This window comes from Alexandromys fortis, unplaced genomic scaffold (genome assembly GCF_014885135.2).
Source record: "Alexandromys fortis isolate MF-2015 unplaced genomic scaffold, M_Fortis_MF-2015_v1.1 scaffold_17, whole genome shotgun sequence".
NCBI classification, from domain to species: Eukaryota; Metazoa; Chordata; class Mammalia; order Rodentia; family Cricetidae; genus Alexandromys; species Alexandromys fortis.
The window spans coordinates 4,838,901-4,861,344 of NW_026067896.1; the positions used below are offsets into that span (position 1 = coordinate 4,838,901).

General features: G+C 42.3%; 1 protein-coding gene across 13 annotated transcripts in view; it reads left to right on the top strand.

Annotated features, from left to right (window-relative positions):
* The window catches only part of Rims2 (regulating synaptic membrane exocytosis 2), a 373,273-nt gene that overhangs the window by 339,326 nt on the left and 11,503 nt on the right, over positions 1-22,444 (top strand). Inside the window, exon 1 of one of the 13 annotated variants that reach the window (XM_050162880.1) lies at positions 7,217-7,567. The exons of the other annotated variants lie outside the window; for them this stretch is intronic. Within the exon in view, the coding sequence (XP_050018837.1) occupies positions 7,429-7,567 (139 nt within the window). The 5' untranslated portion in view covers positions 7,217-7,428. Of the gene's footprint in view, positions 1-7,216; positions 7,568-22,444 lie in introns of those variants that run through there. 13 annotated transcript variants of the gene reach the window in all.

Here is a 22,444-nt window from a genome sequence, read left to right on the forward strand (position 1 = left end):
CACACACACACTCACACACACACACTCACACACACACACAGCCACACCATTGCCGGCCTCTGGTTTCCACATATGTCTGCATGGGCTAGTGCTCACACACACACACTCACACACACTCACACACACACACTCACACACACACTCACACACACACAGCCACCCCATTGCCGGCCTCTGGTTTCCACATATGTCTGCATGGGCTAGTACTCACACACACACTCACACACACACACACACACACACTCACACACACACACACAGAGAAAAGAAAAACTTGTGGGAAGTAACTTTATGAAAGAAAATTATTATGAATTAGATCTAATATCTAAACCCCTTAGGGACTCTTGGTGAAGCGTTGTTGTTGACACCGAGACATAAGCTTCTTCAGTATCATTTGCACAGTTGCTGTGTGTACAGTTGGCTCAGCACCCTTGTGGGATTGGTTCCCGGTATCTCCAGACCTCCGTCTACAAATGGCCAAGTCTATGTAAAATGGTGTTGTATTTGCATATAACCTATACACATACTCCAGGCTGACCTAGAACTTAACTGTTAACCAAGAATTGCGCTGACCTCCTGACCCTTCTGCCTCCACCTCCCAACGGCTAGAATTGCAGACATGTGTCACCCTGCCCTGCTGTGAGTATTTCCTGAGGGTCTCTTTAGTGTCTGTCTGCTCATTACATGTCAAATCTATGAGGAAAAGACCCATTCTACATGGTCATCATGTACTCCAGACTAAGAGAGAACTTAAGAATTAGAAATGCATTATTATTGTAAGAAAATTTGTTGAACAGATAGAAGGAATATAAATTTTACAACAGATTGCCTTTGCCTGAGACTTCATTCACTAGACAAGTTTCTTCTCCTCAGACTTCAAGATACCAACCTTACTGTGAAGGTTTAAATAAAACAGATTATTTGGAGCCACTTTAATCAGAACCACACATTGAATCTACATTGTTCTTTCCTACTATGAAGTTTCAAATTAGCAAGACTTGCAGGTTGCTCCTAGCAGCACACAAACATGCAGTAAGAGTCAGCTGGTACTGAGTAGATTAGTTTGGTTACTAAGTTATCCACTTGGCATGTCATTTTTCCTGCTTATCAAATACACTGAGTAGAATAAACTACAGTCATGCTGGAATTCACTTATACCCAGTCTAGGTGATGCTTGACCTTGGTGGGATGTTTTTCATGGACTTTGTTTTTCTAATATGCTATTTAAAATCCTGAATTCTAAAATATTTTGGAGAACCTTCATTTATCGCTACTGCTTTTGGTTTTTGACAACCTTAATGTCACAAATTCCCTATCTCTATATAGTGAACTGATTAAGTTGTCTCGGAGTAAAACTAGACATCTGCAAAAGCACCAGATTCCCTTTATGTTGGCATGTATCAAACAGTGCAGACAACTGGAGGAATTTATGTCTGGATGGTGTGTGACTTACCTGAACAGAGTGATCTTCAAAACCTTACTGCCAGGTATACTGGGGTGAACACATGAAACCTGGCTGGTAAGAAAAGGAGGAAAGTGAGACTGGACTTATCTGTGATTGGGGGATCCTATGTTCTCTGCATCCTTAATAGTAGCACATTTTAGTAATGACATAACCACACATCGGTGAAAGGGGTAGATGAACCATGCATGACTAAGTAAGCCTCACCACGCATGTCTCAGATGCCGCATAATTTATGGCATTGGTACCCTAAACTCGGAAGATATTTATATCTCGTTGTCTACTTGTACAGAATGATTGCACCCACAAATTTCCAAGGTGCTACTGATCTCATGCTACAAGAAGTTGCTGGGTGGGACTCCTCGAGAATCTCCAGGGAAATCCGAACAGGAAAAGATTTCTTCCTTTACTTTGAGTGTTTGAGCACGTTCTCTTATGTAGACTTTGTGTGAATTTATTAATGAGGCTATGGGTGTGTGCCTCTTGCTTTTCTGTGTTTCCTTCCATCGTTCCTGGCTTATAACTCCTTCCATACTTCATTAAAAAGTTCAGTTTCTTCTCTTCAAAGCAAAACCCATAAAGTCTCATCTCCTTGCTTTGAAGTTCATCAGTAAGGAAATCTGTGACCCTCTTTTTCTGGTAGTAGATAGGACCCCCGTTTCAGAAGGGATCTGACCTGTCCTCAAAGGGAACACTGAGGAACCTGAATAAGGAGAGGGTGCTGCCCCACCCACCCTGGCATGAGATCTCACTCTTCCCATCACGGTTCAATATCACTGCCCCACTCCACGACTGCTTGTGCAGTTCAGTTTCATAGACGCCATGGAGGCAGTTTAGATGCTGGATAGCTACGCACGTGGAGGGCGCTAATGGGTGGGGAGCTAAGAGAGTGCACAGAAACTAGGAGCTCCTTCCTTATTGTGTCCTGTCTATCTCTACCAACAGCCTTTGTAACGAGCCGGTACACCCAGATGTTTCCTTAGTTCTGTGAGCATCTAAGGAGGGGCTTGCAGAACTCCAATCTATAGATACCCGGAAGCACAGGTAGAACAATCTGCCATCTAAAATGTGGGGGATTGAGAGCATCTGTAGGCACTGAGCCCTCAACCTGAGTGATCTAGCAGTCCAGATGGTGTCAGGGAGGACAGTGCTGCCGTTCACTGCCGCAGAACTGGTTTCTGTCATGCTGCTGGGGAGACATTTGCACATTTTGCAGTCAGAGATGTAATTTGTGTTTGAACAGAATAGGAAGCACGGTTTGCATCTGAGCTGGCTTCTCCTTTATCTTCAGAATCACAGAGCCCAAGCACGGGTTGGAATAGTGCAACAGAGCCCTGAATTCAAGTGCTGGGTTTGCTTTTTATGGTACTGAGCCTCAAACTTTATAGACTCACTGCTGGTTTCATTTCTCACTAACATGTGTCTCCGCTTCCTCGTCTGTGTAATGAATTTGTTGGTAACATTTCTCTCAGTGTTATGTACTTATGAAATGATTTTATGTGTTTTCATGCAGAGTTTTGGGGGAAAGGCTGGTGTCCAATAAGTCATATTTAATGTTAGCCACTACTTTACTGCAAGAGGGTAGGGATTTCTGTGCATTTTTGTTTGCAGTTGCTTCCTCAGTGATGCAACAGGTCTGGCACATGTATGTACCCTACAAACATTTACTGGATGAATATTTTGCTAATTTTGTCGTCTGTGAAGTAGAAAGAAGCAATGATAGTAACTGCTTCATAGTGCTTATCTTGAATTATGTATGGGGAGGGCATAAAGCGGGCCGTTGCCATCATAATTACTACTGTATGGAAGGGAAGTCATTGGACCGATGTGCCCTCGCTGTGCCGCCACACTGTTCTCTGCGTCTCACATGACCCTCACATGACCTCAATTTTAAGGGTCTCTCCCCCTTCACTCCACAGGTCAAATCTTGTCACCATGTTTTATCTTAATCAATAGTGTTGGGTTTTTTTTTACTTCCATGAACAGGTTTTCTTAAGAGATAAATATAAATATCTTCATGAATCTCACTACATAAATAATGAAACTATTGACCACTCCATCTTTCTTGTTTTTTTTCTCTTATCATGTTTGAATACATTTTTACCTCTTTAACTTCTGTAAGTTTTGGATTGGCCAGCTGCTAAACTGTAACATCTATTTTTTACTTTCAAAATCTGCCAAATAAAAACTAAAAATACCTTTGAAAATTTCCAAAGTTTAGGCCTTATTTCTACCATATTGACATAAGACTAGGAATGAGAAAAAAAAGATTGTTCACTTCAGATTTCATAGTATGGTCTGGTATCTATAATATTTGCTATGTTTTATAAGGGAAGCAAATATAGATTTAACCTAACTCTGGAGGTAAAATAAGCAGTAGGACTTTAAGGTTGGATTGTCCATATTTATATTTGGTGAAGAAATTTACAGTACAATCATATTAATCAGTTCTGTTTTCTGTGTCTTTCTACTGTCTTAGTTACACATGAGCACATGTAACATCTGTGACATGGTATGCAGACATTAACCTGAAGTCAGCCGTGCAGGTCACAGACCTGCACTCCCTCAGTAAGCATGTGTCATACGTGAGCCTTTTCCAGCATGTCTGCACAGGAGGTACTGCTAGGTTGATGCAACACTTGACGTATCAGTGTGCTGTGTTTTTTATAAATATATCTATAAAATATATTGGCCTGAAGTTATCAAGTAGCCTACTTTACTAGTGCAAAATATTTGTTTATTCTGAAAGATGGTGTACATGTTTTCTGGTGGAATTTTTCAGGATTTTATTTTTAGAAAGCAATTTATTATGTTTGTTTGTGACTCTCAATCTCTCATTATGTTTGGATGGATAAGAGAATTAAAAATAAATTGGGATCCTGGGTTATAATATTCTAGATATATACTTGTTTCTATGTAATGAAATATAGTGGCTCATCATTTGAGAAGTAAATGCAAAAATATGTACAATGTGTAGCTACACATAGACTGCATATGCGTGTGCTAACCATGTGGCTACACATGCTAGACTACATATGCATGGACCACATAAACATTGTGTCTTGGATTTGGACAGTTTCCAATTTTATTAGTAGTTTGATTATATGCATTTTGAATTAACCAGGGATGACAGTAGGTGTGTCTGAGCAGAACAGGGACTAATAACCGGGCTTGATAAAAATGTACAAACAGCTCACATATGTTGGTACACTCTGTGTTCCCAGCACTCAAGAGACTGGGGCAGCAAGATTCTAAATCTGAGGTGAGTCTGGGCTACATAATGAGACCCATCTCAAAAACAGAAGTGCAAACAGTGCTAAATATCATTAAATACATATCTTTATGTGAAACTAGAAATATTTTTAAAGCAATTGCACATAGGACTAATAAAGTAGAATCCAATTTTCCTCAATAATTTCAGATTATGCTCTAAATTACCATGTGAAACTAGAGTTATCTGATCCTGTTGTGATCCATCTATGTATGTGTTCATTCTTTTTACCTTAAACCCTTCTTCCCCCAAGTAAAGTAGCCTTTCTCCCTTGTCCTGAGTTTCCGAGCTGAACTCTGATGATTTTATTTGATTTTCATTATTTAAAAGTTTGACCAAGAACTGCAAAGATGACTCAGTGGTTAAGAGCACTGCTGCTTTCCCAGAGGACCTGAGTTTGGTTCCCAGCAACCACATCAGGTGACTCACAACCACCTGTAACTCCAGCTCTGGGGGCAATCTCATGCTTTGACCTCTGAAGGCACCAGCACTCAGATGTGTGCAGGCGCACACACACTCGCACATACATACATACATACATATATACATACACATACAAGCACACATTTACACACATGCATACACACATATACTCAGTCACAGAAGATTTTAAAATAAATGAATAAATCACTGGTGGAATGCTAGTCAGTTATTTTCAGCACTCACTGACATCATGACTGACAGTCCAGAAAATATAAGATCCTTCCCGCTTCTATATGTCTGTGAGTTTTTCTCTGTTCCTATGATGGAATTTTTGTTTAACGGTAAACAGCTCCCATTCTTTCGATTAAACTGGTGTGTTTGAAAACGTGTTCCTAGAGCTCTCTGATCTGCATCTGTTCTTTGTGCTGTTGATAGTAACAGAGTGGATACTGAAAAGGAGACTGGACTCCCAGCTGTGGGAATATTAACAAGAAAGGATGCATGTTTAGCTGAAAAACAGGAAAACTTGGTCTAAATAACAACCTTTTTGTTAGAGTGGCAGTTTTTTGTGCTGAAGGTTTTGCATCTTTAGGAAGAGGTGAGAGTATTGTTCCATTTGGGCATTCTCATCCCTCCTGAACAGCCATGTCTGACAGCCAAGCTTTAACCTATTCTGTGTGGCCCATCCCTTCTCTCTTGCTCCACCCTTTGCTTCTCAGCAGCAAGTCCGTGTCCGTGTGAGACACCAGCCTATAGGTCCTCCTTCCTACTGTCTTCAAACCTCTTCTCTTCTCACATGCCACCCAGCCAGTGACAGCTATGGTGTTCCTAGACCGCCGTACGCCCGTGCCCTTGCCTCTGTTTGCATTTATTTTCACTTTCAACATCATGTTGTCTACTGATTTATTGCTGCTCGCTAACTCCTGTCTTCTGGCAATACACACACACACACACACACACACACACACACTTCACTTTGGTCTCAATGGGGGACTTTCTACTGTTTTGAAAACTGTTGTATTTAAGCATCTACAAGGATACCTGGCATTTGCCAGAAGCTTAGTTAACTAACTGAACTTGAACATTTGAATCTCCTAGTACTTCAAATAAAAAACGTGTGTGTGTATATACCTGTGCCCGTGTGAGATCAGTGTGTGTGTGTGTGTGTGTGTGAGAGAGAGAGAGAGAGAGAGAGAGAGAGAGAGAGAGATTCCTTAGGAAAATCGACAGAGTAAATGCCTTCCCTAACGTTTTTAGAAACTTAGATTTCTCTTCTCACTCCTAGTAAAGTGTATCAAATTTGCTTTGTGCTCAGGGACAGAGATTTCCATCTTGCAGAAACATTCTGGTAACTTTGCTTATCAACTGTGTTGTTTTTTTAGTGAGTCTGTGTTGTTTCCAAACTTATGTTAAGATGTAACCTTTCACCGTGCCGTTACACTTGGTGGTGTTATTCTTAGCGAGAGTGGGCAGCTGATTGCTCTATGTAGAGGAAGAAAGAATCAGAGATTCCTGGAATGAACACTAACTTTACAAACGTCATTGTGCTTTTCCCCCGCGTTGCTGCTTCTCGTGTCTCTTTCTAAAGAACTCTCCTGTTGACTTTTTACCGTTACTTTAAGATTCAAAAGAAAGGGTTAATGTAGGTTTTCATAAGACATGGTTAAAATGTGGTTAAGATAGCGTTTCTCATCCACACCTGAGGACTGCGAACAGCCGCTGAAGGGAAATTAAGGGAAAGAGGCTACCAGGAATTTTCCTGCATATCACCACTCCGAGCTGCCAGGCTCGTTACACATAATTAGTCACCATTCTCAGGTGCTGGCCATGCCAAAGGGGGAAACAGCGGCATCTACCAGGGGTCTGCAGGCCAGAACCTGAGTTGCGCCGGGCATCAGTGCCGCGGTGCCGCCCCCTCCAGCCGCTGATTGGCGGCGAGCTCAGCATCAGCAGCATCTCCCAGCGAGGGAGGGCGCCCGGGCAAGCGGCTCCAGCCTCCGGGATCCTCAGCTCCCCTTGGCGACACCTCGAACTTCCACAGTGAGCGGCAGCTCCTCTCGACGACTTTCCTCCGGATCCCTCTCCAGCAAAGCCAAAGTCCCGGCCACGTCCCAGCCGGGTTGGGTCGGGGAGACAGGGACCGGAACCCTGGGGTTCCGCCGTACCAGCCCGGCCGGCGACTCCCCAGCTCTGGAACCGCAGCGGTCGCCGCGCACCAGCCGCCAAGACGCCTCGTATCTTGTACCGCGGGAAAAGCGGGTCCTCCAGCAAGATGGGCCGGCAGGGCTTGGGGGGCACGGGTGCCGCGGGGCGCTCCATGCAGCGCTCCCAGAGTCGGAGCAGCCTCTCCGCCTCCTTTGAAGCTCTAGCAGGCTACTTTCCCTGCATGAACTCCCTGGAAGAAGAGGAAGGTGAGGACCGCTGTTCCTGCCCCTCTTGGATAGCATTTCTGTTGTAGATCCTTTGGGATCCGTGTCGGGAGGCTTGGCCTCAGGTAAGAACGCAAAATAGCCTCTGCGCTGCGGGAACTGTGCCTGGAAGACCCCTACAGCACCGGGCTGAGAAGCACTTTTTGCAGGTTGTTAGAGCTCCACAGGCTCTCCCGGGAAATAGTTGACCTAGTGAGACTGAATTATGGAGTTGGGTGCTGAATGAGTCTGTAAGACTGGATGGAGGCAGGCGGCGCTTCCTGGGTGCCCCCCACCCTATTTGCTTTTGTTGATTTCCTAAGTCCGCAGGCTGTGTGTCAGTCAGCATGTAGTCTGGAAGACAGAAATCTCGGGAATCTAAGGAGGACGGCAGCAGCAAAACTTGAGGTGTCCCAGCCTGTGACAGCCAAAAGCAGGGTGCGGAGGTGGGGGGAATGTGTGGCGGACAGGTAGACAGTGGACACACTAAAGGTGCGATTGCACTGTGTGCTCTCGGAACTTGGTTCTCTAGATGCGGTGTGTGATTCTGGCTGTTGGCTGTCTCTTCTGTTCAACAGTGCCTCTGTAGGTAAAAGGGACTGGCCATATCAAACTTTTCACCGAGACATTTGCAGGCCCACGTGAAGTTTTGAATAACAGATCCTGCTTTTCCTTGATGAAGAACTCTCATAAGACTAACACTGAAAATTTTGTTCATAAGCTAATTAATGTTTATAATAATGTTAGAAACTGAGTAATAACGGTAGAAATACTGTTTGCGAACTGCACCCGTCCTAGGCCTCTACCCACAGTAATCTGGTTGTCCTGATCACTCTGCTGTGTAGAATTAAAGATGTGCTTGCTTTGGTTTCTTACCAGGAATCCACCCAGCTCTAGTTTCCCATGCTTTCTCTGGAGAGGGAGGGACAAGGTAGCTGCCGAGCAATCAGTGCTATGGTCAGTCTTCAGACCGATCACTGCGGCTGCCCAAGGTTCTTCTGGCTTGCTGTTGAATGTTAATTTGCTATAAACAAAGACACTTAAATACAGATGTAACACTAGAGTAACTCCCTATGTAACACTATGACTTTTGGTTTTCATCCTTAGCCTTGTTTTTATGTTTTGTGCATTTACATCTGACTTATTTATAATTCTAGGAAAGGAACAAAGTCAAACAATTCAAAACAGTTCACTGAATAACTGGACAACCATAACTGTAGCTGGTTTTTGGAACTCCTAACTTGCTAGGCACTGCTTATATCCTACAGTGTTTAGCCTTGAGGGCTCATAACCTTTTTAGCCATGTTTCACAAGTGAGGATGCTAAGGCAAGAAGAAATTCACAAGCTTGACCAGCCAGTTGGCTGTGGAGATAACACTTGAAGTCTGGAGTCACAAGCACAGTCTGTGTGCTCAGCTCCCAGGTTCTAGATTGTTCTTTATGGATACTTTACTGCACACACTCACTAACCTAGTAAGTATGGAAGCTATAATTCAAAGTTAAGTGTGTCTGAAAATACCTATATTTAAATAAAATGTAGACTATTTTAACTTATTTCTAAGCATGTTTGATGCCAATTCCTCAATCTTGAGTTTACTCCACATAAGCTAACCATTCTTCAGTAATTACTGGGATTTGGGGGTTTACAAGATACCACCTTAAAAGCATTTTGAGACAGTAAAAAGGCTTAAACAAAATGTGGAGATTTTTCAAAATTGAAAGTACATTCACTTATCTGTGTCTCATACAGACAAATCCCAAAGGAAGTTTCTACATATACACATGAGAAACTGGAACAGATCTCTGTGCAATAATATTGCTTCTTGAGTTGCCAAGACAAAATGTTCCACAAGGATGGTAGCATTTTTAAATGCTCCATATATGCCTCTGCTCACAACATGGAGGGGGCTTTGCACGAATGAATCCTTCATTGGCCCAGAGTCAACTGACAGCCACGAGAAATGAATCCAAACTAACTTCTTTGGCTTCATGACACTGCTTAACTCTCGCAATTCCTGTGTTTTCAGAAACTGTTCAACATCCCCACAGCTCTGTGAGACTTAGACACCAAGCATCCAGAGCAGGACTTCTCTGCCTGTTTATTCTGTTGAGACACCCATGCAGAACACATGAGGTTCACGTGGGTAACATGCTTAGACACGTTACTATAGTCGTAGCTGTGAGACCTATTCTAGCTCACAAGAAAAGGAAATGCCTCCAAAGGTGACTTCCAAGTTCATAGAGAACAGTTGATTTAATGGAAGCAGTGATCTTCCAATCACTGTGATTGACTAAATTATCAGTCTGCTCAGTAAACCAGGTGGATATCGCTAGTGGTTTCCTTTTCTTCTCTTCCTTTTTTGAAATCATTTAAAAGGTCCCCCAGAAACAGTGCAATAGCTGAATTCTCGCCTCATTCTTATACAGTGTCCCTAAGCATTGTCATTCTCTACAGAAAGTGCCCAAGAGATCACTAGAGAGACCAAATTCTTCCCAATCATTTGTTCAGAAATACTCGTGGAGGGCGCCTGATGTGTTTGTAGCTGTCAGAGTGTGTGCTGTCTCACCTTCTCAGGGTCTAATGAAGAAAATAGGAACAACTCTTCCTAACCGTAACACATGGTAGTGAGGGAAGATGCAGTGTAATTGAGACATGAAGAAAGCCCGACTTAGGAATTAAAGAAGGGTCCCCTGAGAGAGTGTGAAATGCTGATTCAGGCATCAGTAATATGAGCTTCCAGTCTCATAAAACTGCATCCTGCACATATTCGGAAACTGTCCAGATTCCTCAGCTAGGAAGTAGTGGAATTGGGATCCAAGGCATAGTGTTTACACTGCTGACTGAGGTGCTTTAAGTGTTGATTCATGGTGGTTATATTGTATCTCCTCGTTGGAAGCTATGGTCCTGAAAACTGAGCCCAGTAATGGTTAGCATTAATCATGCATCTTCTCCGTATTTCCTCCTTTTATTTCATGGGGATTCTTCAAGATTATTTTTGTTGTTTTGCTCTTGTGAAAATATAGACTCAGAGAAGGTAAACACATTGCCTACAGATAACAAATGCCAGCGTGGCTGATTTGAGTCAGGCTAGAAGCAAAGTTAATTTACTGTGCAGACAGACTGGTCATTGTTTCATCTTTTCTGCATACTTGCAAGTTTGTTTTTTCATCCTCTGCCCTGTGTATATTCCAGAAAGACATTCTCCATAGCTCTGGGGCTATTTTAGAGAAAACTAATAGAAAGACTACTCTTCCTGTTAAAATGTAATTTTTTCTTTATCCTCTTTGAACATGTTATATTTTCACTCTGTAACCTATTTGGTTCCAACAGTAAGTCTTCTTTCCTGATATAAGCGATTAGAATTGATTGACTATTTGAGTATTTTTGGCAATTACAAGAATATAGAAACTATTTCAGGCAATATGCCCTTCCATTTGTAATTGTAGAAGCAACCCTACAGTTTCCCATCCATTGATTCCACGAAAAAAAAAACATTAGTGTGGCAAAGTTGCCGATGCAGAAGGGTCTCATAGAGGCCATCTCCATGTTCCCTGACGTTTTAAGCTCATGGTTCTTAGTTCGTTATGTCTATACTATGTGACAAATTTCACTTCCCCAGTATTTTAGACTTTACCACCTCTAATTGAAACTTAATTTGACCACCATGAACAAAAGATCCTGTCAACTCCACACAAAGTGACTAAATAAGTTAGCATTTAATTCCTTCCATGTACCAGTCATTTGAAAATTAAATCATAAGAAAACCAACAAAGAAATGAAAGTAGTTTAAGAATCACTAGAAAACCAAGGAAACCCCATCTGCATATGATAGAGGCCGTGAGGATTATTAAAGGAAAACCCCATCTGCATATGATAGAGGCCGTGAGGATTATCAAAGGAAAGATCCTTTCATCTGGTCACAGCTGTGCACACCTGATACTCCTGGTACAAAAGAGTGAGAGGCAAGAGGACCACACATTTGAGGCCACTGTGAGCTAGATAGAAACCAGCTCAGTAACAGGACTTATGTAAACACACACACACACACACACACACACACACACACCTTAGGAGGCCGTTCATTCAATGGGATGATGAGAATCCGGTGTGGAGTTGGTAATACTGTCTTTCCTGAGGAACAGAGCTTCACCTTTGCTCTGGTAAAGTATCCTCCATGCTTGCCAGGGTCACCCTGCTAAGTGCAGAAAGCAGGTGCTGCCACCAGCACTGAGTAGCTGTCCTGTGCTTTTCCATTTCAGCTGAACACAAGCAAAACCAGCTCTCCCTCTAAACTGTTTCCCAGTGTGTGATCTAGGGCTTTTAAGTCTGATCACAGTATTTACACACTTTCCGAAGCCAAAGTGGGGCAAGAGAAATGCATAGACGGCTGTCTTAGTTAGGTGTCTATAACTGTGAAGACGCACTGTGACCACAGCAACCCTTACAAGGGAAAGCATCTTGTTGAGGTGGCAGCTTACAGTTCAGAGGTGCAGTCCATCACCGTCATGGCAGGGAGCATGGCAGCTGGGAGTATGGTGGTATGTAGGCAGACATGGAGCTGGAGAATTCTACATGTTGACCTCCAGGCAACAGGAAGATAACTGATTAACTGAGTGTGGCTTGAGCATATATGAGACCTGAAAGCCCGCCTTCACAGTGACACACTTCCTCTATCAAGATACATCTACTCCAAACAGGTCACACCTCTTAATAGTGTCACTCCCTTTGGGGACCATTTTCTTTCAAATCACCATGTTCTACTACTGGGCCCCCATAAACTTGTAACAATACCACAATGCAAATATACATTCATCCCAACTTCAGAAGTCCCCATAGTCTGTCACAGTCTCAGCCATGTTTTAAAGTCCCAAATTCAAAGTCTCTTCTGAGAGTCATGCAAATTCCATAGCCCCTTTCTTCTATCCGTAACCCTAAAACCAGAGCCACGTGGTCAAAGCTGCCCTGTTCCACTGCTCGCTGGGGCTGGAACACGTCCCCTTGTTCAATCATATCTTCATCAGCTTTCTTTTTCCGATGGTTTTCTTTACTGCCTAAGCTTGACTGTCCTTGAACGTGTTCTGTAGACCAGGCTGGCCTCAAACTCAGAGATCTGCCAGCCTCAGCCTTAGTTCCTTTTCACTAGTTGAAAACTTGGTTGGGTGGGATCTTGTCCTGAGGTCACCACTCCTGTTATTCCATTTCTTCATCTGTTTATCTCCTTGAACACAGAATTTAGTTCTGTTCCACTTCCTGGAGCGCCTTTCCTTTTCAAAATTTTCATTTTGGAATTTACCCTGCTCATCCTGCTCCTTTTCATTATAATCGTCATTAGAGTTACTGCTAATAACCACACAATAAAGTCTATACCAGGCTGTTCTGAGATTTCCTCTGTCTGCGAAATTAATATAAAACTCTCCACTTTAGCCTCAGGCAGACTCTTTAAACGAGGGCAAAATGCAGCCACATTCTTCACCAAAATATCAGAAGAATGTTCTCTAGGCAACAGTAAAATTCTTCTCCTCTTGAGTGAGCCCCCACAGTTTATCAGATCACACAAAGCAGCACTGTCTTCCCCTCTCCTGCTAGTATGACCCATTAGCCAACACTTAAAGCATGCCTCTGTTTTCCTAACCCAAAGTACCAAAGACCAGATGCCTCTAAATAAAAATGTGGTCAGGCCTATCACAGCAATACCCTAGTCCCTGGTACCAACTTCTGCCTTAGTTGGGTTTTTATTACTGTGAAGAGACGCCATGACCATGGCAACTCTTATAAAGGAAAACATTTGATGAGGCAGCTTACAGTTTCAGTATCATCATGATGGGGAGCTCGGTGGCTGGGAGTATGATGACATGCCGGCAGACATGGTGCTGGAGAGGTAGTCGAGATTCCTATATCTTGGTGTACAGGCAACAGGAAGTGGTTGAGACACTGGACATGGCTTGAGCATATATGAGACCTCAAAGCCCGCCTCCATAGTCACAAACTTTGTTCAACAAGACCACATCTATTGTGCCAGTTCCTTTGGGACCATTTTCTTTTAAACCACCACAGCTACTGTCGATCTTTTTTATAGATACCATTTTTCTTACATTATAATTTTATATGAAATATCATTTCATTAAGTGAGTCTAAATAATATTTAAGAAGGACACATTTTTATATTAGATTTGTACTTAAGGCAGACAAAGTAAACTAAGATATTTTGGAGGTTAAGAAAAAACATATAAATGGATAAACACGTCAACTCAGATTTGACCTAAGAATCAGCATCTTTCAATATCTTAGGTATTGGGGGAGACTGTTTGTTTGTTCCCTGCTGCCCCAGCCCAAAATATTCACACAGAAATTTTATTAATTATAACACTGCTTGGCCAATGACTCTAGCATATTCCTAGCAAGCTCTTCATCTTAAATTAACCCATTTCTATTAATCTGTGTGTTGCCACATGGCTGTGGCTTACCAGGCAAATTTCTAGCATCTCTCTGACTCTGCCTTCTTTCTCCCAGCATTCAGTTTAGTTTTCCTACCTAACTCTACTCTGCCCTATCACAGGCCAAAGCAGCTTCTTTATTCATTAACCAATAAAAGCAACACATACAAAAGGACTTAGGTCCAGAGTGCCCTTAAAGCAATGGTTCTCTACTTTCCTAATGCTGTGACCCTTTAATATAGTTCATCAAGTTGTGGTGACTCCCAACCATAGAATTACTTTGCTGCTACTTCATAACTGTAATTTTGATATTGTTATGAGTTGTAAATATATGTGTTTTCCAGTGGTCTTGGACAGCATCTGTGAAAGGGTAGTTCACCCATACAGGTATCATGACAACAGCTTGAGAAACATTGCCTTGAAGTAATTGGAATCTTAAATATAGGAGTCAAAGTAGACCCAAGTTTGCCTTCATACTTCACTAGAGTCATTAAATCAAAGCCAGCAATGGGACAATGGATGGAGTTTCCCTGTGGAGACATTGTGTAATGCAAGGATTCACAGAAGAAACTGGCTAGGAAGTTGTCATGGCAACCACCCATCACTATCCAGGACTGTATCCATCCAGTGAAAGGGCTCTCTGCTGTGATATGCTAGATCATTATTATGGGTTAAAGAAGATTATTCTGTATTCTACCTTGTGTTGTACTGGTTTTGGATTGGGGGAGGCAGGAGATCTACCTACTACTGCCGTGTATTCACAAGATGAGGTGTTTAAAGAAAATGCTAGCGTAAAATAATAGTTTCACTTTTAGTTTGGAAATAGTTCTCTTTTTTAAATCTGGAAATAAATGGGAATGTGTGTGCATGCATATGTGTGTGTGCACACGCGTGTTATGTGCATGTGTGTAAGTAATGTTTTTGCAGAGACTTTTCACCAAATCTCTAAAGAGAGTCATCTAGGCATCAAGTTGCTCTAAAGAAAGCCAGAGCAGCCGCTTCCCTTTCCTGCCCTCATTCCCACCTCACGTGACTGCTTTGCCCCCCCCCCAGTGACTCTCTTTTGCTCTGTTACCCAGAACACATGTCCAGTGAACCATGTTAGCAAGTAACCTCTGCATTCATGCGTTACAGTTCCATCATTCTGTAAACTGTGCCTTTCTTAATCCCAATCCCAAAATTGCAGAGAAGAGATTTCATTGCCAGTCTAGCCCTGACTAACATACCCAGAGGCCAGGGCCTCATGTGGGGTTTAGATCACACTGGTAATAGACTTCTGTGGGCAGTGGTAAGGGCACCATTGTGAGCTGCTCTGACGTCCCTATAGGTAGCTGCTTTTGTCTAGCCAATACCTTGATTTAGATTTTATTTCATGAGACTAAAACACAAGGAAAATTATTTTTGCTATTGCAAATAAGTAGATCAATTGTGATTGCTGCTCCCTTAGGGTCTTTGCCGCAAGGGTGACATCGATCCTTGAGGCAGGAGAGGAGCAAGGAAGGGCTGAGAACTGGGGGAGCCCATCCAGAGGTGGGGTTATTCTGGGCAATGCCAAGCTGTCTGATCCAGGTTGGCACAGTGACTTTGTTTTTTGTCCTCAACACAATTGTAAACTTGTGGGGTTTTTTTTTCCCATAAAACCCTTAAACTTTAAAATATTGGCAGCAAAATGTAAAAATCTCAACATTATCTGGGACAAACAAACACATTTATTGACCAAATGTGACCCAGAAAACTTGGAGTTTTCAGTTTCCACCAAGAATATTTGCTCTGTTCGCATCATTTCTCAGTTCTGTGTCTTCTCATTCTCTTTGGCAACTTGGTTGTCTGGAATCAGTGGGCTTATCTCTGAAATCTCTGATAATATCCCTGCCTGCTTCCTGCTTTCTGGAGCCAGTCCTCTTCCACTGCCTCCCGAGCAGTGGTCCTCACCCTGCAGCTCTGACTCCTTTGGGTCCATCACTTAAGAACATGGGAAAACACAGATATTTACATTACAGTCCATAGCAGTAGCAACTTACAGTTATGCAATAGCAGCAGAAATATTTCTATGGATGGGGTCACCACAGCGTGAGGAACTGTATTAAAGGGTCACAGTATTAGGAAAGTTGAGAGCCGCTGATATAGAGCAAACCAGATTCCCATTCCTTCTAAGGAAAGCCTTCGTCCTGGTGTTCTGAGTCCTTCCACATCTAATTGCTGAATGTCTGAAGCTGCCCCCTTGCTCAAGAGTTCTGTCTCTGCGCACTCTCTCCCACTGCTACCGTGTGTACACTGTGTTGTTCATCAGCACTCAGTCCATAGCCTGTGAGCTCTCCTGCAAACCCCAAGAGCTTCTCTAGGTGGAGAAAACTTGTGTGGACCTCGATTTGAACTGGCAATTCCACCTCTGCCTAGTCAACTACCTAAGTAAGAAACTTAATTTCTTTTAGCTTAGCTTGTTTTTATGTGCAAAGCCTATGCTAAGACGTATTTTGGAGTAATATTGAGACTTAATATATTATGTTAGCCCTTCTTTTATTGAAACTATTTAAGATATTTCACTTCTTTTCTGAACCTGTAGATCTCTGTTATCCAGTACATGAGGCTTGAGCCTATTTCAGGTGCTTAGTAGCCCCGTGTGTCTAGCGATGACCTTTTTGGCCACTGCTCAGTTATAGAATATCTCCATCACTGACAGAAAGTTCGCAGCACTAGTGATGCATGGCCGCTGATACCAATCTCAGCACATATCACCTTGGGAATTCATTTACTAGCTTATCTCACCTACTAAATAAAAAAACTTATGTAGGTTGGAGTTGTATGACTATGTGTTACATATATGTGTAACATATCCATTTACATTCTAGCCCTAGCAAGTACATGGATGTGAATGGAGGCATGACCAAGAAAACCTTAGGAAAAAAATCACTAGATTATACAATATGGTTAACAGTAGCTAAAAGGCTAGCTATTAAATTCAATGTGATTACCTCTTATTTTTATATATTTTTTAAAATATTTATTTATTTATTATGTATACAATGTTCTGTCTGTGTATATGTCTGCAGGCCAGAAGAGGGCACCAGACCTCATTACAGATGGTTGTGAACCACCATGTGGTTGCTGGGAATTGAACTCAGCATCTTTGGAACAGCAGGCAATGCTCTTAACCACTGAGCCATCTCTCCAGCCCCTTATATATTTTTAATAACTTGCTATTTCGCTCTATTCCTCATTTGTTCTTCTGCCCCTCCCCCACTCCTCCTCCATCTCCATTCAAATGGGATAAGGAGAGGTGGGAGGGGAATCTGTGATTGGTAAATAAAATGAATAAAAAATGATGCATTAACAAAAGAAAGCCATGTTATTTACCTTAGATATCATCTATACATTTTCCTTTCCTGACTGCTCATACTCAATGAATAAAAAGGAATAGAGAGAAATAGCAAGTTATTAAAAATATATAAAAATAAGAGAAGAAGGTATATTCTTTTGTGTTTGGGTGAAATGTTCTATAGATATCTATTAAGTCCATTTGAGTCATAACATCTGTTAGTTCCCTTGTTTCTGTGTTAAGTTTCTCTCTGGCAGACCTGTCCTTTTGTGAGAGTGGAGTGTTGAAGTTTCCCACTATTAATGTGTGGGATTTGATGTGTGATTTAAGCTTTAGTAATGTTTCTTTGAAAAAATGTGGGTGATGTATTTAGAGCATAGATGTTCAGAATGGAGACCTTATCTTGATGGATTTTCCCCTTGATGAATATGAAATGTCCTCCATCTCTTGATTAATTTTAGTTTGAAGTCTATTTTGTTAGGTATTACGATAGCTACACTGTATTGCTTCTTAGAATCATTTGATTGGAAACTCTTTTCCAACCCTCTACTCTGTCTTTGAGGTTGAGGTGTGTTTCTTGTATGCAACAGAAGAATTGATCTTGTGCTAATCTATGTCTTTTATTGGTGAATTGAGTCCATTGATATTAAGAGATATTGACCAGTGATTGTTAATTCCTGTTTTTTTTTTGTGTGTGTGTTGGTTGTAATGGAAGTGTGTATGTTCCCCTTCTTTGGGTTTTGCTGTTGTGAGATTTTTTTATTGCCCGTGTTGTTGTGGATGTAACTGAGTTTGTTGCACTGGAGTTACTTCTAGTGCTTTCTGTAGGGCTGGATTTGTGGGTAGGTATTGTTTAAATCTGGTTTTGTTGTGAAATACCTTGTTTTCTCCATCTATGTTGATGGGAAGTTTTGCTGGATATAGTAGTCTAGACTGGCATCCATGGTCCTTTGGTGTCCTAAAATGTTTATCCAGGACCTTCTGGCTTTCAGAGTTTCCATAGAGAAGTCAGGTGTAATTCTGATAGATCTGCTTTTATATATTACTTGTTTGTAGCTCTTAAAATTCTTTCTTTATTTTGTATGTTTAGTGTTTTGCTGATTATGTGGTGAGGGGACTTTTGGGAGGGTTCAGTCTATTTGGTGTTGTGTAAGCTTCTTGTTTTTCATGGGCATATCTTTTCTTAGGTTGGGAAAGTTTTCTTCTATGATTTTGTTGAATATGTTTTCTGTGCCTTTGAGCTGGAATTCTTCTCCTTCTATCCCTATTATTCTTAAGTTTGGTCTTTTCATGGCTTCTGATATTTCATGGGTATTTGTGTTAGTCTTTGGCTGATAAATCTATCTCCTCTATTGTAACTTCCATGCCTGAGATTCTTTTTCATCTCTTCTATTCCATTGATGATGTTTGCATGTATAGTTCCTGTTTGCTTCCCCAGATTTTCCATTTCCAGAATTTCCTCAGTTTTTGTTTTCTTGTTTCTATTTCTGTTTTCAAGTCTTGAACAGTTTTCTTCACCTATTTTGGTTGTTTGGTTTTTTTCCTTGGCTTTCTTTAAACAATTTCTTGATTTCTTCCAAGTATTTTTCACCTTTTCCTCAACTTCTTTAAGGGAATTTTTCATTTCCTCTTTAAGAGCCTTTTTAAGTTCATTTTCTTGCATTTCAGCTGCTCAGACCTTGCTGTTGTAAGACCGCTGAGTTTTGGTGGCACCATATTGCACTTGTGGTTGTTGACTTATACTGCTGTTTACTCGTGTTTTCTTCCAGCTGCTGTGCTGCTGTGCCTGTGCCTGTGTCTGTGCCTGTGCCTGTGCCTGTGCCTGTGCCTGTGCCTGTGCCTGTTCTTCCAACTGGTGTGGTCTGCACCTGGGCCTATGTGTCTGCTGGGGTCTGTTGGAGTGCTGACCACAGGGAGGATGTTAAGGCATATGGGGTTGGGCAGCAGCGTGGGTCTTGGCAGGACAGTGTCCAGTGGGTGGTCAGGGTTTGGGTGCAGCCGGGAGGCAAGTCTCTCACCTGCCTACAACCTACATGGCTTTCTCATGTTTTAAATTTGCTGCAAATTTGACTACCCAAATATCCATACACAGTCATTTTTGCATGTCCCAATCATCCCTGCTCAGGAAAACTATCTTAAACTCTCACCCATTTACTGTTGGGTTCTAGAACCTTTGTGTGACTTATAGTTCTTTTTCTCATATTAAGAGATGGTTCTTCAGTGTATGATGATATATAAGAATAAGAATCACTTGTCCTGAAGATCCAGTTTAAAGCAGTGAGGTAGCGACAGGTGGATAGAATAAAATCACCATTTAGAATAAGAAGCAACGGCAATGACAGCAAAAGAGTCCCACATGGGAACAGTCAAGTCCTTGGCGTGGCCAGCAGAAACTGACACGAGGGAGCACATTTATCTGCCCACAGCCCCGCTGTTTGCTCTCCCTTACTCTCCACGGCGCCTGAAGTTTGCACCGAGGAGGAAGCTCCACAGCTTTCCGCTGGCTTCTTGCTGTGCAGGTCTAGAGACTTGAACAAAATTGGATAAGGTGGGCTGGTAACTTTTTCATGTTTTTCTTCCCGCAATTCAGTTTAATTCTATGTTCCCAGTTACTTTCCAATGTAATTCTGCTCCCCTCCCAAAAGTGAGCTTGGATGAGAAACTTCATTTGTCTTTTTTCCAGAAGCTCCTTCCCTTGGTGTAGTAGGGCCGTGGTAATTTACACGGAGTAAGCTGGAGAAGTGTGGACTAGTTTAGGCAATTTCACATGCGATTCTAGTCGTTTTCAGATAAAGATGTGTATAGCATTTTACGCCTTTAGAGGCCTGTCACGTAGAGCATCCACTCTTACGCGGCACTGTTAGTTAAATGCCACCTGCAGGTCCTGTATGCAAAGGCACAGGCTAAGTATCAGCTGAGATCTGCAGATTAGAATGTTGAGTTTCAGACACCTAAGTTCCCTACCCATAGTTTGCAAACAGTTAAGTGGGAACTTGAATTTAAAACATCTGAGATCACTCACACACGTGAAAACAGAGCCCTGGACATCCAGTGAGCATCGTACGACACCAGAGCTGTTTCTCCCTCACTGTAGAGGGCCTGGCATTGACTAGTGAAGGGGAAAGCCAAGAACTGTGATAACAACTCTCTTAGTGGTTTAACTTGGGATCCGGAGCTGACGACTTCCCGCGCTCCAGAGCAGCAACATCAGAGAGGACATGAAAACCCCGCAAAAACAAACAGAAAAACCACTGGGAGCTACAGCTTCTAATATTTAGCTGTGCTGAGAATACCAAAATAAATTTACTGTTACAGAAAGAACAATAGAATGTTCACACATGACAAGTCGCATGAGGCGTCATTATCTCGGCTTTATTTCTTGTTAAAAGTTAGTATTGATAGCTATAGGAATTCACAAAGAAAGGGTGTTCTGGGTCTCTGCTGTGATCACTTTGTTTTATGGATGATTTAAGACGCAAAAGTGGTTGGGGCCCTTTTCAGCTGTTCATGGGTTGTTGTTGTTGTTGTTTGGGTTTTTGTCGTTTTGTTTGTTTTTTACATTATGTTCAGTACTCTTTGACGGCCAGAGCATCATCTGGTGGAATCCCCACCTGTTGGTGTGGGCGGGTCTACAGAGCCGTGCCCAGAGAGTGAAGTGAGTGTGTGTTCCGGGGGTGACTGCTGACAGCGACTCCTGCTCTATTCTAAGGATGTCGTCACTGTGCTCACGAGGCCAACAGTTAGCGAGGAAACAATGGCACTGGCCTTTTCCCAGTCCTTATGAGTGAATAAAAGTGTATGGATGGTAAGAATCCCAACACTATGCATAAAAGCATAAAACAATGCTTTGAAGCTTACCTGAACATTCAAGGAGAAAATTCATGAGGTTTCAAGTCACTGGGTAACTGCAAGTTAAAATCAGTGTCCAAAATATGGAATGAAAATAGAAACTGACCCGCTTTGAGAAACAGGAGTAGGTTTTGCCACTGTGAAGATCGAAGTTAAAATGTATACGCTTCGCCCGCTGTGGACCTGGCCCATTTTCTTACATAGATGGTAACGGCCATGATATACATATGTGCTGCTATGAAGCAGGACCTACAAAGGTTTTATATCCAGAATGGCTCTACATGGCTCCCAGTCATGACAACAGCAGCTCCGCCTTTCCTTCTTTAATCTTGAGTTTAGCACCTGAGTTCTGTCCCAGCTTGAAGCCTCTTTTTTATGCTGTTCTGTGTGTATCTGTCAGAGTAAGTTTGGTTGGATTTTAATGACAACCAAAAGTACGTAAATGGCTCTACACAGAATAAACCAAGTCTCCAGTGGGATACATGTGTGTCTCTGTGTGTGGCTGTGCTCAGAGACCCAGACTGACAAACTTTTGTTATCCACTTCCCCAGAGAGGAAGAGATATTGGCTAAGCACGCACCCACTGGTAAATCTCCTACCCTGAAGTTACACCCAGCAGTTTTGCTTGCATTTCATTGATCAAAGAAGTCACATGACCACACCTAACTTCAAAGATGGGAACATGAATAGATTTTACTAGCCTTTTTATCTACCATGATTGTGGCCTCTTTTCATAGCTCGCTGTTACTGCAGCTATTAGCTCTTCAGTTTTGATGGTGGGTATAGCAAAGATTTTGGATTGAGTGTATTTATGTTAAATCATGAAACAGTTTTGAGAGCCACCTGTTAATTCTTATTAATTTCTGCTTCACGTTTTATGAGGATCTTGTTCTGCATCCTGAGATCTTTAGAAACCTAGGCCCCTTTATCCTTACATAACCTGGGTTCATCTCTGTGCTGTTTCCTTGTATATATATCTAGATCCCCACCCAGATGCCCCTGCAGTGTGTCTAGACATCCCATATGCCCCTGCAGTGTGTCTAGACATCCCATATGCCCCTGCAGTGTGTCTAGACATCCCATATGCCCCTGCAGTATGTCTAGACATCCCATATGCCCCTGCAGTATGTCTAGACATCCCATATGCCCCTGCAGTGTGTCTAGACATCCCATATGCCCCTGCAGTGTGTCTAGACATCCCATATGCCCCTGCAGTGTGTCTAGACATCCCAGATGCCCCCGCAGCATGTCTAGACAGCCCGTAAGAGCGTCGTGTGGGG